Source organism: Olea europaea, chromosome 7 (assembly GCF_002742605.1).
Source record: "Olea europaea var. sylvestris chromosome 7, O_europaea_v1, whole genome shotgun sequence".
Taxonomy (NCBI): domain Eukaryota; kingdom Viridiplantae; phylum Streptophyta; class Magnoliopsida; order Lamiales; family Oleaceae; genus Olea; species Olea europaea.
In genome coordinates, this window is record NC_036243.1 from 19,101,754 (window position 1) to 19,119,327 (window position 17,574).

Here is a 17,574-nt window from a genome sequence, read left to right on the forward strand (position 1 = left end):
TTGAAGAAGATATAGTAATTAAAGAAAACAAGAGAAGTCACTACAAGCAGCCACTTTTTCTATAACACAATCAACTTACAAGGAACAATGATGATTTTAAAAAAAAATTGAGGATACACTAATCTTTTTCTCTTCTCAGGCTACAGAAGAAACTCTACTTATTTGTGTATCTGGACAAGACTTTAATGTCCAAGGCCTTTGCTAGTTACCATGACTGGTACTCTATCTATCAGTCAGTTTCAAATCACCGGACACGCGTAAGTTGTGCCAAAGCTAGTCCATACCATTGATTACATGCTGTTACCACAACTGATAATGAGTGCACTTGTAAATTCCTTCTCTCAACCACCAATATGGTCAGCATTTTAATAAAGTATGTGGTTAACTGTGTTATTGGCTTTGATTTCTACGGGAAAAGTTGAAGCTTTAGAGATGATGATATGGCTGGCCTGGAATTCCTGCATATGTGGAGTACTGGCCGGCAGTGAAGATTTCATTTCATCATTATGTAATGTGGAACTATTAGAAAAATCTGTTGTAATTAGCGGGTTCTACCTCCAATTCTGACCTCAAAATAATATTTTTGCTTCGCTAATTGTGTTCTTGTGTCTGAGTCTGCAATGCTCCAGAATTTTTAAGTCCTTTTAATGTGGTATAAATACTCCAGATGTCAATTATATGTTAGGAAAACATCGCTGTGCTTACTAAATTGTGAAGGACTAAATTAAAAAATTTGAAAGTTCAAGGACAAAAATACGAATATGCGGAAACTTCCTGTTTAAATCAAATAGCCTCGAGAGTCACTATAAGTATGATTTGGAATCTAAGCCTTGGAAAAGCATTTGAGAAGTTTTTGGGCAAGTTCAAGATGTTTTGAGAACACAAGGCAAAATCGTCGTTTTACCTATGAATGATTTAAAGGATTATAGAAGTCTTAAAATAATATTTGTTGAAGGTGCACACTGAAAATTATTTGAATTTTCTAGAGTAAGTTTGAGATTTTTCGGAAAGTTAGAATCATCGTAGTTAATTTGAGTTTGCAGACTTTAAGATATAAAAAAATCAATGAAAAATGTACTGTTCCAACTCTTCAAGCTCGTATTTTTTTGACTTTGGTAAGAAGGTCAAATGTTGATTTTTCTGTATTCTTCCATGGCTCGATTTTTATGTGGTGAAGGGATTGTTTCTAAAATTTCCATCTGAGATGAGGATCGAATTCTTACCGTTTATAAAGAGTCATTTGGTGAAATAAATGGTCATAGTTGGGTTTTAGTGGGGAAATGGAAGGTGTAAATTTCACCTTAATGCACATAAGTGATTTCAATTATTTATTTACCTCATTTCACTTATGTTGAGAATTTAAAGCAAGAAAACATTTTATCTCTCAATCCTCTCTCAGTTTTCAGCCATTACCTTTTCACTCTCTTTGCCAGCCTTTTTTAATATTCCAAAGTACACAATTCACACACTAAGGAGTGGTTTGAGCCCCTTTTTTAAAAAATGTACTTCGAAATAATGTTGTGATGAAAAATATATGATTAAAAAATAAGGAAAAATTTTAAATTTGTATATAATATATTTTATTAAAAATGTATGATTGAAATGATGTTAAATCACTGCTGAAAAATGTACTTTCATAAAAAAATGAGGCTCAAACAAGGACTAAATAACGTTAAAGACATTAAATGTTGCACCCTTTAGATAAGCGTAATATCAAAAATATCATTAACTAAGTCCCCGAGGCATAGCTTAGTAGTACAAAGGACAGAAGTGATGTCATTTCACGCCTTGCTGGCAGTCGCAGTATGAAGATTCGATTCCTGAAATATGAAATTGAATTCCTTGTAGGCACAGTGTATAGCAGCTCTTGTTCCCTAGCCCGCTGAGACACATCTCGCGATTTACCTCCCTCACAAAGTTCTAGGGGCAGGACGGTGGGAACCCTCAAGATTGGGGTTCAACCTTTAAGAATATCATTGACTAAACTATAATTCAGATCCCTTTTAGGTCAACAAATAAAGTGTTTTTCAAACTTGTTAAATTGTGTTACAAAAATGAGATAAATGGTAAAATCGCATAATTAATTGTGCATCTGCAAGGTTTCTGAAAATAACAACAAATACATGAAATATTGTATGCCCCTAGAATCTTCCAAAACAAACTACCAAAACCTTCTCTGATTTCAACCTGCAGAAACTACATCAGCGGTTGATTGGAGTATGCATCCTTTCAACTATTCTATTTACAGCATCACGAGACATTACGAGTGTGTCATGCAGCAAGATGCTGTAAACGTTTAAACCCTGTAAAATAAAACCCATACAGATGATTAATTGTTGAATTAGCACACTACAATCATGTAAAATACGCCAGTCACCGATCAGTGTGGAAGGCCAAGGTTTCAAGAGCAGTTTAAAGAACAGTTTTGAGTGAATAATGTCAGAAACTCATGGACCCAACAGCAATCCTGTGCTTGTTCACTACCACGACTATTCTAAAAGAAAATATTTTAGATGTTACAATTGTTAACTGCTGAATACAGGCAAGAGCTAGGCATATCATCTGTATACATAACTAAGGCCTCTAATATTTAAAAAAAATTATGATTAAACTAAACAGCACTTTAGTATAATTAATCAGTCACTATTAATGGATTATCTTACTACAACACCATTAGTCAGGACAGTGTCAGACCCTCCAATTGCCACCAAAGTGAAGCCAGAATGGAAAGAGAGAGAAAACAGACAAGCCCACACATATGACCTACACAAATGAATACTTAGACATACAGAGTATGATACTTACAATTGAAGGCAGAATGTTTACATAATGTAGATTTTGAGTAGCTAACTTTAGCTTTTCATCAATCAGACCACCATCAACCATAAGAAGTTTCTTGGTATTCTCCATTTGACTGACATGGTTCACAATGTTCTTCGTCTTGTGTGAAGGGAGCTCGAAATCCTCATAAACCATAAGCTGTATATTTGACAGTCTTAATCAGATATAAGTTTGAAATAAAAACCAATTAACATCATTTACAAGAGAATACTTCATAATTATATAATAGATGGCGCTAAAAACTTCTGCCTTCTCTGACGAGAAATTATAGAAATATATTGTAGAACACACAACAAGAGAGTTCACAGTGGAGAAGATAACAGTAAAAGTAACAGGACAAAAATTTATGATCGTAAAAAGCTCTTCTCACATGAGAAATTTCAGGTTGATTATAGAGATGCTAAATATCCAGTGATAAACTTATATAGTGTGTGTTTGCGCCCATTATTTTTGAAGAACATATTTTGGAATAGTAGATTGATGAAGAATGTGTGGTTAAAAAATAAGGAAAAGTTTTAGATTTGCGTGTAATATTATTTTATTGAGGAATATGTGGTTGAAATGATGTTTTAAGAATGTATTTTTTTAAAATAATGGGGCTCAAACAGGGCCATAACATGTTTGGTACACTATTGCATATGACTTGATGATATAATTAAACAAGATTTCAGTTTATCATTTTTTCCTTCCTTAAGATTGTTAAATACTATTCAATCTTCCCACCCAAACATGCCACCATGGTAACAAAACTGGCAAGGATGTTGATGGGGGATGGACAGATTGGCATTTGACTAATTTACTACCCTTGGAATAAATTATTCTCAGGTTTTCTATTAAGCGACATTCAACAAAAATCTCTAACAAGACTGCAACGAAAGATTCAAGGCAAGCCAGAGATCACGAAGATGAACAGTACTACCACCAGCATGTCCAATCATCTAAATTATGGTAAATGTTGTGCATTTATTAAGTGTCATAAAAAAAAAAAAAGGAGCTCCAGATATTATACAGAAGCTTTCCCATATATGACTGACACCTCAAGTCATAATGGTAAGAGTTCAGCCATACACCCAGATATGTAATGCTAGCAGAAATTCATTTAAAGAAACTCATTGGCTTGGACAGAGAACTTCTGTATTAAGATGAGACAGTACAAGCATAACAAAATTTTATGAAACTCATATGTAAGGCCAGGTAATAATCTCAGGTTTCCACAAACAGGAAACATGCATTCCAGCCAAAAAATCTCATCATTATAACAAACATACACCATCCTACATGAATCGCCCACATCTAAGAGAATTATTTCCAGTGCATAATGCATAAACGTAATCCTAGAATATTAGTGACACGAGTTACATCTGTCCATTTCAATTTTTTATTTTCTTTTAGACCCAGGGAGGGAAGATGACTTGCCTTCCCTTCTGCTGCACGAGCTGACAGAGCGATCTTCAGTCCCAACCGCCTCACCTTCTTGTTCAGCTTTATGGCGTGACTTCGTGGTTTTGGACCATGCATAACAGCTCCACCCCTAAACTGTTTACCATTGAGTAAATCTATTAATACTCAATTTGGAGCTTAAATGCATAATAATGCAAACTGTTAGTTTGCATGCCAGACATGACCTGAGGGCCGCGTAGTGTTCCATGCCTTGCTCGACCAGTGCCCTTCTGCTTCCATGGTTTTCTCCCAGTCCCACTGACCTCACTAACAGTTTTTGTTGAATGGGTACCCTGAGGAGCATTCACACAACACAACTCTCAGCTATAATAACAACCAAAATTGGGGAAGAGAATGTAGCAGAGTACCCAGATCCATGTATCAGAAAATAGAAAGCGTGTTCTACTAGAACATGCTAATGGCTTCTAAAAGGTGCATCAATCAATGAAGACGTGACAAAAGATTTATATATTTAATTTCAGAACCATACAATTAGCATGAATTTCACTCAACCAAACAGCTAAAGAATGTCACACCTGCTGCCTTTTAGCAAGCTGCCATCTTACAACACGGTGGATAATATCCTTCCTAATTGGTACATCGAAAACATCACCAGCCAAAACCATTAAGCCCTTGTCTTCCTTGTGGAAGTTTGTAACTGGAATCACCAGATCCTGATAGAGACCTGAGACATCAATACAACAAGATAGTTCAAAAAAATTTTAGTATTGGAACAAGAACTATGTATAATGATTTGAAGTAAATTATATTAATATTCTTCTTTCGTTTCTACTTATCAACTATAGACAAAGGAATTAAAAAATAACAACTAGAATAGTGAAAAAGAAAGTAATCTATATAACTAACTTCCAAAGTAAACATCAATTTACTCTAACCTTCAAAGAAAATATATTAATATACTGCACAGAATAATTAATTAAAAAAATTAGAAGGTAACAGCTATCCCTGCTTTTCTCACTTTTACAACTGTTAGAAAGCAGGAACAAAATACAACAGTAAATTCACAAGGTGCAATACATTGTACATGAAATCTAAAATGCTTGAACTCAAGTACGAGTATTGGATAAGGATACATATTTAAGAGTCGAATCCTTCTTATTTTAGAAATTAAGATATTTGAATACGTTTAAAAATTATTCGAATTTGGGATACGGCTACGTTGATACTTCTTAAAAAATAAAAAATTATAAATAATAACACCACAATTATTTTGTTTTATTGTAATAAAAATATCTATAATTTTATAATTAATAATACTGAATTTGTGATTTTTTATTATTATATATAAAAATTGACATGAATAGAAATAAGAAATTAAAATTTTGGTACACCAAGGAACTCAGATATAAGCATCGGACAACGTTTTGAATAGAATCAATTTATATTTTCATTTACTTATACATAAATTAACTTCAAAAAATGAACTCATAAATTAATTTGTTCATCAACTCTTTCGATAAAATTAATTTAAAAAATTGAATTATAATTTGAAATCAATTTATATTTAAAGCTAAAATAAATTCTTTTCAGAAAAATTAAAGAAAGAAATCAATTCCAATGTATTATTTAAAAACAATTATAGAAATAAATTTAAATTTGATATTAAAAAAGATATAGCAATAATTAGTTTAACTATAAAATAAAAATTCGCACAAATAAAATATAAGAAATATAATTTTTTAATTAAAAAATCCAAATAAAATATGTTTGACCATACAACTTATTTCAATAAAATTTTATTAAATTAATAATTTGATTTACAAAAGTCCATCTCATATAACAGTTCTAAAATTCGGTCCAACCCGCTTCCACCTATTAGGTCATCCGTCGTCTTCCCCCTCTCGTCTTCTCTTCTCTGTTATTTTTTTTTCTACAAAGCCAGATGCACAAATCCAGAAGCACGACTTCTCGACTTCACCATCTTCTCCCGTTTGCCATTGTGTCCGAGTGCAAAATTAAGGATCCGATCCATATTCCATGTCAGTATTCATGTCATGTTGGCACAGAGATTTCTCCATTTTTGGAGAGTCCGAGCATCATAGCATGACATACAAGGTTTATCAGACTAAACTCAATCACAAATGGTTCATTGTTTTATTTTCACAATGTCAAATTCATTTCTTATTGGTTATGATACTTACACTACAGTCTACAGTTTGGGTGACAGGTGCGGTTATGTGTCTAAATGCCAGGTCGCTCAAACCTTACAAATTTAGATACATGGACAAGGCAAAATATTATATTCTCTTTCATTATGTTTATAGCAAAACAATGTCTAAAATAACCAAAAATAAAGTTCAAAATACATTTCCTAATACATGAATAAAAAATATAGAACCATTAATTATCATTAACATACTCTTTATATTGATGTTTACTGCAACTGACCATTCGATAGCCTTCTTAAAAGTGTCAAGTGCCTAAAATGGGTACTTCATGCATATAGTTAACTTTTGTACAATGAATAAAATTGTAAGACTAAAGAAAAAAGTTCTATACCAGTATTACTGACTGTTCTCAACATGACAATATATTACTGAAAGGCATGAGTAAAGCAAAGTTTTTCTATTATCAAATGTAAAAGTGGACTGAAGCACCGAGGACTCTTGGGGCATAAATTTGAATCATGTAAAAGAGAGCACTTAATTGAAGTGAAAATTACATTGTATTTTAAGTCAAACTTCAGATTCATTTATTTAGAAAATTCAGTAATAGCATTACATTACCTAGCCACTAATTTGAGCTAGAGTAATTTAAAACAGGATCGCACAGACTCTAATCCAATTGCAGCAAACAAATATGAACACCATACTAAAAAGTAAAACACAACCAGCATTCATGTGAAAAAGGACACACACACACACACACACACACACACACACACACACACACACACACACACACACACACACACACACACACACACACACACACACACACACACACACACACACACACACACACACACACACACACACACACACACACACACACACACACACACACACACACACACACACACACACACACACACACACACACACACACACACACACACACACACACACACACACACACACAAAATGAAGTGCAAAAATTAAATGTATACTTTGGGCCTTCTGCATATCAAGTTTATAGCATTTTACCAAAGATCCTGTTCTTCTGCACCAAAAAATGTTAATGCCTGTTTTGCTTAGTTCTTAGGGTCTATTAACAATAAAATATTGCATGTTGATTATAAAATATGTACTAATGACCTAGAAATATGGGCAGATTATAATAATTAAACCTCTATTATTTCCTGGAAAATTATAATTAGATGATAACAACTCTAACTGGAAAAGATTCAATATTCTCCTTTTGCCTTGCATTCAACTGCGTTAATCCGACTCTCATACAAGAGAAAATGACAAAAACTCATTTTCCAGAAACAAAAAGGCATTTCCCTAATATCAAGACCTTCAATCATCTAAGTTGTCATCAAGTATGCAAGAACACAGATGCATAAATTGACAAGGATACCGATCTGCAAGATATATAACTGTATAAGGACAGCAAATATAGAACATTTAGCAGCAAATATAGAACTAATGATAAACAATAGGAGCATTATGTCCTCGTACCAATTTTCCGATCAGGAGTCAAAACTTGCTTCCTGGACAACATATCCAAGGGAAATGCACTTTCACTAGAATCTGAGGTCAAAATGGAAGTAAAATACCTTTGTTGTACATCAAAAGATGACTGCACATAAAATATAAAGAATTATTCAGCAATGGACCATAATTACAAAAACATAGAAAAAAGAAACACAATAAATCTTAGTTGTATTTTGAACATAGAAATTATCAATCAATAATCATATTCAATGTGTATAATGTATCTTTCTACCTTTCCAGGAACAGAAGATTGCACTGAAGACAAACTGCCCCCAGAAACATGACCATTCAAACGTACTTCAAATTGCAAAACAAATGAGAAAAATAAATACTATTAGAAATCAAGACAAAAGTTATGCTTTGGTAATAAACTAAAATTTAATTATAAAGTAAAAAACATAAAAAGGAAGATAAAAGTCCTTATATAAAAAATAAAGCAGTAACAAGGAATTATCTCTTAAAAAAGGAAAATTGAGAAAAAAATTGCATACCATTAGAAATATAAAATGATCGAAGTGAAAGACTTAAATAATCACAAGAACCCAAGGCACGAAAAATTCTTCTTGAAACTGACAACGCCATTGCTAATGCCACCGATAATAGATAATATCAAACCCTGAGAAAATACTCCGGCCAAAGTGAAACTGACATTACATACCCCCTTATTGGTTGAGCTTCTGAAAAAGGAAAAAAAAAATGTTACACATTTGAGCTGAAAATATGAGGTCTACATCTACACCATTAAACAATAACTTGGATTTAAATATAAATCAATACAATTTGTTTGAGAGAGAGCAGACGGCGAGAGAATATTAGCTCACCAAAAAGAGAGAGAGATCGAATCGGGAGGAGATGGGGGAATTACGCGAAACGAAACCCTTTCATAGGCACTTCGCAGTGGTCCATAAAATTGAGTTAATTTCACAATTCGTCGCTAAGGTTTGTGAATAACTTTAAATTGATCCTTGAAGTATTATTTTGCCCGATCTATAGTCAATAAACTTAATTAACATTCACATTGGTCGTTAAAGAATCAAGTTTACTCATTTTGTCACTAACTGCAACTAATATTACACCATTGGTCTGCAGTTATGATTTTCAGAATCAGAATCAGAATCAGAATGCAGAATGTTCATATTAAGAGTAGGTTTGCAGTTATCATTCAATGATTTTAGCTAGTATACCTTCATCTTCTCATTGGGCCTTATGTTTGTGGACAGGGGCGGACCCACATGGGGTCATGTGGGATCGAATGACCTCACAATTTTTTGGAATTTATTTTATTTTATTTTATGTTATTTATTATTATTATTTTTATAACCTAACAACTACCCTCTCCAATTGCCAAACTCAGTCTCTCAATAGTAGCTCACACTTGTGAAAAGTCCAAATCAAATCACTATATCCATATCCATATCCATATCCATAATCCCATTCTCATAATCCATTTACTCATTTTTCCAAATCCATAATCCCATTCCCATAATCAATTACTCATTTACCCAAATCAAATCCAACTTATATAATGGGTTCCAATATTCCCAAATCAAATCTCATTTTTTCCAAATTGCCAATTGCCAAATGTGAGTTGTGACTCGTCTTTCTTTTTTCACTAGTCTTTTCCACTTTCCAGTTTTCTCTTCGCCATTGGACCTCCACCGGGCTGTCCCTAAGCGGCTTCAAAATGTCTGGGTCCGCCTCTGTTTGTGGAGAATAGAACTTTGGGTAGTTAAATTTCTGAATGTGCTTAGATTTGTTCCATTATTTGCTTCTAATTTGTTATTCAATGTTTAATTTCTTGATTTCCAGTGGGTTTCAAATATGGTTGAAATATGTACCTGTTGGCTTCAGAAACGATAACGAACCTTTCAAGGTCCCTTTCACATTCTGATAATTAGTAAAATTCCTATTAAAAAGTCAAATTTGGCCACTTTTCAAAATGGCTTAAGAAATTTTAACGATTTGGTTGTTTTTGGTATGGTGTTTGTAGAAAGCAATGCAGAATTTTGCCGAGAAAATGGAGGAAAGATTGTTTCAATCTCAAGGTAGTCCAATCATTCTATCTCAAGTATTTTTTTATTTTTTTTACTGCACATAAAATATAAAGAATTATTCAGCAATGGACCATAATTACAAAAACATAGAAAAAAGAAACACAATAAATCTTAGTTGTATTTTGAACATAGAAATTATCAATCAATAATCATATTCAATGTGTATAATGTATCTTTCTACCTTTCCAGGAACAGAAGATTGCACTGAAGACAAACTGCCCCCAGAAACATGACCATTCAAACCTACTTCAAATTGCAAAACAAATGAGAAAAATAAATACTATTAGAAATCAAGACAAAAGTTATGCTTTGGTAATAAACTAAAATTTAATTATAAAGTAAAAAACATAAAATGGAAGATAAAAGTCCTTATATAAAAAATAAAGCAGTAACAAGGAATTATCTCTTAAAAAAGGAAAATTGAGAAAAAAATTGCATACCATTAGAAATATAAAATGATCGAAGTGAAAGACTTAAATAATCACAAGAACCCAAGGCACGAAAAATTCTTCTTGAAACTGACAACGCCATTGCTAATGCCACCGATAATAGATAATATCAAACCCTGAGAAAATACTCCGGCCAAAGTGAAACTGACATTACATACCCCCTTATTGGTTGAGCTTCTGAAAAAGGAAAAAAAAAATGTTACACATTTGAGCTGAAAATATGAGGTCTACATCTACACCATTAAACAATAACTTGGATTTAAATATAAATCAATACAATTTGTTTGAGAGAGAGCAGACGGCGAGAGAATATTAGCTCACCAAAAAGAGAGAGAGATCGAATCGGGAGGAGATGGGGGAATTACGCGAAACGAAACCCTTTCATAGGCACTTCGCAGTGGTCCATAAAATTGAGTTAATTTCACAATTCGTCGCTAAGGTTTGTGAATAACTTTAAATTGATCCTTGAAGTATTATTTTGCCCGATCTATAGTCAATAAACTTAATTAACATTCACATTGGTCGTTAAAGAATCAAGTTTACTCATTTTGTCACTAACTGCAACTAATATTACACCATTGCTCTGCAGTTATGATTTTCAGAATCAGAATCAGAATCAGAATGCAGAATGCAGAATGTTCATATTAAGAGTAGGTTTGCAGTTATCATTCAATGATTTTAGCTAGTATACCTTCATCTTCTCATTGGGCCTTACGTTTGTGGACAGGGGCGGACCCACATGAGGTCATATGTGATCAAATAACCTCACAATTTTTTGAAATTTATTTTATTTATTATTATTATTTTTATAACCTAACAACTATCCTCTCCAATTGCCAAACTCAATTTCTCAATAGTAGCTCACACTTATGAAAAGTCTAAATCCAATCACTATATCCATATCCATAATCCCATTCCCATAATCCATTTACTCATTTTTCCAAATCCATAATCCCATTCCCATAATCAATTACTCATTTACCCAAATCAAATCCAACTTATATAATGAGTTCCAATATTCCCAAATCAAATCTCATTTTTTCCAAATTGCCAATTGCCAAATGTGAGTTGTGACTCGTCTTTCTTTTTTCACTAGTCTTTTCCAGTTTTCTCTTCGCCATTGGACCTCCACCGGGCTGTCCCTAAGCGGCTTCAAAATGTCTGGGTCCGCCTCTGTTTGTGGAGAATAGAACTTTGGGTAGTTAAATTTCTGAATGTGCTTAGATTTGTTCCATTATTTGCTTCTAATTTGTTATTCAATGTTTAATTTCTTGATTTCCAGTGGGTTTCAAATATGGTTGAAATATGTACCTGTTGGCTTCAGAAACGATAACGAACCTTTCAAGGTCCCTTTCACATTCTGATAATTAGTAAAATTCCTATTAAAAAGTCAAATTTGGCCACTTTTCAAAATGGCTTAAGAAATTTTAACGATTTGGTTGTTTTTGGTATGGTGTTTGTAGAAAGCAATGCAGAATTTTGCCGAGAAAATGGAGGAAAGATTGTTTCAATCTCAAGGTAGTCCAATCATTCTATCTCAAGTATTTTTTTATTTTTTTTAGCTTTATATTATTTATACTTGCTTCATAGCTTTTGATCAAGGCAATATTTTGGGGTCTCATAATTGCTATATTTGTAATAAGAACAAATGGGGAAATTCTGGATCTTTATCAGAGTTGATCAATGTTTTGTTAATCCGAGTTGCCATTTTATCTTGTTATAATTGTGTAGATTGAAAATGTGGACTCATTAGCAAGAAAGGTTCCATGGGATTCTAAGATGGCCTTTAAATTAGGTACCAAGGTTCCATGGATTATGTGTAAGGAAGATGGTGCACTATATCCAATGGTAATATATTTTATACCTATTTTTTGCTTCCAATTACAAAATCGCTTGTGTTGATATTTGCTTGAATCGGTTATAAATTTTCTTTTATCCTCTTAATTTCTTTGAAATTTACAACCATTTCAAATTTTATACAGAAAATTCTGATATTTTTATGTGGGTTGGCATATCTATCGTCGTAATTCAGGTATGTTTTAGAGCATATTATTTATATTCTTTATTTTTTTTATTACTAATGAACATCAATAAAAAAAATTCCATCTACAAAAGTTATTCTTTGAAGGTAAGGAGATCTACTTCCTCCAATGCTCTTCACTACATGTAAAAACAATCAAGTCCCAATGACAACAAAATCAAGTCTCTGAAAAAATGGTTGGACATTTTAAGCTATAATTTAAGATTTCGCATGGTGCCCGTCAACATGGAAAACCATTTTCTGATGCAATAGAGTGCGGATATTGTTATATTGTATATTTTGATGATATTTATTTATTATGATCATAGTATGAATTAGGGGTTGAACTAGGAAATTAAGTTATATATATATAGAAATACATTCCACATATAAAAAAAGCTACTCACAAACTTTTGTATAGGCAAATGTCGGGTCCTAGTATAGGCAAGCCTCCAAATGTTCGTACTAAGAATAAAAAAAATATACAAAGAAAATAGATGAAAAGTAAGTCAATTTTAACCAAATTATGAATACTTTTCACATTTACAAACGATTTTTTCTAAAATTTATGTATACTTATTTTTTATATTGGCCAACCAAGGTGCAAAACATGTTCATCCCACTAGTCCTAAAAAATAACACATACCACATTCTGTAGCCAACAAAGTGTATTTTGACACATTGCCTGTGTTTGGTTGCCATTTTGGTTTTCATTTTTAGAAGAATTCTAACCGTTATGCAATAAAAATGCAGGTGCATTTATTGTCCATCAGAAAAACAGATTTATTTATTTTACCATTTTAACATTTATTTCAAGTTAAGGAGGGGGCATTTTAGGAAATTTCCATGCTGTTGAGTAAAAATAAAAAAAATTGGCTATATATGGGCCCACTTAGTATTTCAACAGGCAAACACTTTCTTAAATTGTGGTGAAAATGGATACCAAACAAGCACATTGTAAGCTGCGCAAGAAAGGCACTGATTCTGCACAAAAATTTGCTTGTCTCCATGTTATGGATGGTCATGAAAGAAGTATTGGCAACCCAAATATAACAAAGAAAACAAAGCAATAAATTTTTCTTGAAGAAATTCTTGTAATTATTTCAGCATTTCTACTCTCCACCCCTTGGCCTCAGCATCAAGTTATGGTGGATCAATCGACAAAAGAGTACAATTTTCTGCACACACACACACTTACTTTGTTTACTCTTTGATCAAATCATCCCTGCAGTAAAAACTTCTAATAAAACAAACATTTGATCCATTTGTACTTAGAAGTTTAACACTTCAAAAGTGATCACTAATACTTACTAGAAGAGAAATGAAATTAAAAGAGATTAAAATGCAACATTGACAAGTACTACAATGTTATATGATAATTTCAAAACTCAGTCATATGAGACCTTAGTTCTACAACTTTTTGGCTCAACGGTTCAAGGAAAATTGAAGTTAATAGTGAAAGATTCACATGGGAAAATTCGGCATCTCTTGTTGCATACAACTGGTGATGATTTTGGTGAAATTTTACTGCATCTCATTTCACCTTGTACATGCACCTTACCATTAGGACTGATTCCATACTACTTCAAACTACTTGTTTCCAGTTAAATACAAGAAAAACTGAGATTGTGTTGTGTATGCACACTAGTGTTCACGATATTATTTGTTCCGATTTAAAATTCACCGTAAGGGTACGGTTCGTTAACAAGTAGTAAAATGGACTATGAGTCCAAGTATCGATCCCACGAGGATTGAATCGGTTCAAATTAACTTATTATGACCTTAATCGAAACACGAAAATCAAATTGATGTTTTGTACTTTAACTAAAAAGATGTAAACTTTGATGCAAGTATGAATGAAAAGTTATACTAAATGCAAAATAACTTGGATGCAATTTAACTCGAGTTTATGGAATTAAAAAATATACTAACGCACCAGGATCACGAATCCCTAAGCAATACCCATTCAATTTTCAATCATGCAAATTTGACACGCAATTCCACAAAAGATGAATCGATATTCCTATTTTAATTTAGCAATCTCTCTCAAACAATGTCAAACATATCTCAATATATGATTCGACTATATTTCTATGATGAATACTAACATACCGAAATGCATTTAAATTCATGAATATCCAATGATTCACACAAGGCATAGAGATATATTTCTATCCCCTATCAGACCCTATGATAATTTATACTATGTTGAACCTATTTTCCTTCTTTCGAATGCATAAAACAAGCCACCACAATCATATAATTATGTGCACAATAATCATATGAAGATAAAAATGTAATAAATCAATCAAATCTGGAACTTGCGTTTAAATATGTCAAAAATCCAAATCAACAATCAAACGTACTATTACGAGGTTCATGATCTCCTAGCAATAATAAATCTAGCCTAACATGCAAAAAAGAAGAAAACACAAAAATATTTGAAGAAACGTCATCACCTGAATCAATCTTCAATTCAATCTTCACTTGGCGCAATGTTGTTCTCTTGTTCTATCCTTCGTTTCTCCTTCAAAATCTCTCAAAAACATGTAAAAATGGCATCCCCTTCATTCTGGTTGAATTTTTGTTTATATAGAACCCTAAAAATATTGTTTCCATAAGAGTTTTGGCGGAAAAAGGAAACAACGATTTTACTCGATCGCATAGAGCAACTCTATGCAATCGCATAGAGTAAAAATGTTGTGGCCTTTTACTTGCGGTATACCTCTATGCGACCGCATAGAGTGTCACATAGTGCTACCAACTATGAAAAAATGTTCATTTTGGTTCTCCCACTTGCATCCTTTACTTCTTGGCATCTTCTTTTCATTCTTTTCATTCCATCATCCCATGGTATCGTTAATTGGCAATTGGCTTAATCAATTTCTCAATTTGTTCATCGGATCAACTTTTGGATAATTGCACCTTGGTCCCTGAACTTTCACTTTGCGTCATTTTAGTCCCTTTTCGCATTTTTCTCCTGAATGTCACCATGTTCATTGATAAGTGTGTTTTTACACATTTAGTTAGCTCACAAACAAGACTTAAATATGGACAAAGTAGTTGAATTGTGACTTAATCTCATTAAATTCATGCAATGTAGGTGTTTCTATGAAAAAGATGGAATTCAGAAGAAAATAGCCGAAAAAGGACCAAAACAGAACAAAGCAATAGTTCGGGGACCAAAGGTGCAAATATTGAAAAGTTGAGCTAAAGTGCAGAGCGAGAATGAAAATATACGAAGTATGAGATTGAGGACGATACAAGACGATCGGAGGAAGAAAGAAGTAATATTGGACTGAATTGAAGAAAAGTGAAAGATGAAGGATTAAATTGCAAATAATCAAAAGATGAGCCGAGCAAGTGATCAAGGAATTGATTGGCCCAAACGTCAATTAGGAGTCAATTTTTGATGATGGAACAAAGGAAAGAAAGAAAAGAGATCAAGAAAAGAGAAAACGAAATTCAAGGACGAAAACAGCAAGGTTGAAAATTACAACCATGCGGCCGCACATAACTGTGCCATGTGGCCGCACATAAGGTTGCAGGGATTTCATAGAGGCAGTTCACTTGAACCATGCGGTCGCATGGTTTAACACCATGCGGCCGCATGGCTATAAAAACCAAAAAAAAATTCTGCACTTGCATTTTTAATTGAAACTCTTTCGGGGCTCCGTGAGAACAGGATATAAAAGCCTAAATTCATCAGAAATAGGGTAGAACGTCCAGAGAGAAGAAAATTACAACTTTTGGAGGCAAGAAACACGATCTTGAAGCCGATTCCACAAGAATTCAAGAGGGTTTTTAAGGCTTTATTCAAGATTTCAAAAAAATTTCACGCGGGTGCTATTCTTTCAATTTATTAATTTCATTTTTTTCTGTAATTATGAATATTCTAGGCTAGGTTTTCAATTCACTAGATGATCGATGAACCATTGTTTGTTATTTTAATTCCATATTTCATGAATTTAATATAAAGACTCGTTTGGATAATTTGATTGGTTTATATGCATTGATTTTCTTCCGCAATTAGTGGCCAATGATTATGTGAGTGTTGATGAATTATTTATTACATTCGAGAGAAGTGGAATAGGTTCGATAAAGTGTAAATCAACATAGGGTCCAATAGGGAATAGAGATATACCCCTATGCTTTATACAATTCTCTAATTGTTCACAAAACCACATACATTCTTGTATATTTGCATAATCCATAGAGCTATAGGGCGGTGGTGTGCAAGAATAGGTCTAATATATATCGAGAGAATATGTTGGATAGATTTAGGAACATTGAATTAGCAAATTTCCATCGGGTAATTGATTTTATGAAATTAGGGTTTTTATAGCTTCAATTGAGGATTCGTGATCCTAGTGACTTTATTTTGATTCATTTCCATAAATTAGCTTTTGAATTTGCATAATTTCATATACTTGAGTGTTTGAGTCGTTTAATTAGAAAAATTTCGAGATTAGGATTTCTAATTGAGAAATTAGGGTTTTTAATTGAAATTAGGGCTTTCTGCATTTGGACCATATTTTCACTCAATTAGATTCAGTTAAGGCTAGATTATATAGAATTGAACTACTCAATCTCTGTGGGACGATATTCGGACTTTTAAAAATCCACTTTATTACTTGTTACGATTCGTACACTTACGGTAGTTTTAAATCGAAAGAACTATTTCGTGAACATTCATCGTTGTTCCCTACAATTCACAAATGTAATGAAATTAAGTCACAATTTAATCATTTTGCTCGTTATTCAGTCATGTTTGTGACCTAAATAAGTGTGCAAAAATACACTTATCAAACTCCCCAAACTTGAACTATTGTTTGTCCTCAAATAAGATAGTGATTTAATCCTAAACAAACATAACTTAATACCCTGTTGTGGCTCAGGATTGGACTGAGTATTTAAAAATTTATCTGTGCAAACATGACATCAACCTTTACCTGTTGAATGCAAATTGACGTGTGTGTGTGTGAATTCATGCCAACATATCAGGTTCATGATGAATTTGAGTCCCGACCCCAAGTGGTCAAATATATCCTTACTCGCTCGAGAGATACACAACCCCCCAAACTTATTCT

At 32.9% G+C, this 17,574-nt stretch overlaps 1 protein-coding gene across 4 annotated transcripts; it reads right to left on the reverse strand.

The window, feature by feature from the left end:
• Positions 1-2,001: 2,001 nt before the first annotated feature.
• Positions 2,002-10,897, reverse strand: LOC111397288 (50S ribosomal protein L4-like). 4 transcript variants are annotated; one of them, XM_023024137.1, is made up of 9 exons: positions 10,786-10,897; positions 10,456-10,641; positions 10,197-10,258; positions 7,926-8,046; positions 4,818-4,966; positions 4,467-4,574; positions 4,258-4,377; positions 2,806-2,979; positions 2,002-2,303 (listed from the first exon to the last, which is right to left on the reverse strand). In XM_023024137.1, the coding sequence occupies exons 2-9, from the start codon at positions 10,544-10,546 to the stop codon at positions 2,202-2,204; spliced, it is 927 nt and encodes a 308-aa protein (XP_022879905.1). In that variant the 5' UTR covers positions 10,547-10,641; positions 10,786-10,897; the 3' UTR covers positions 2,002-2,201. The 4 variants fall into 4 exon arrangements, with proteins under 4 accessions (XP_022879905.1, XP_022879903.1, XP_022879904.1 ...); XM_023024135.1 differs by having other exon boundaries at positions 10,197-10,261; XM_023024136.1 differs by lacking the exons at positions 10,197-10,258; positions 10,456-10,641; positions 10,786-10,897 and adding exons at positions 8,194-8,255; positions 8,453-8,638; positions 8,783-8,894.
• Positions 10,898-17,574: the final 6,677 nt, after the last annotated feature.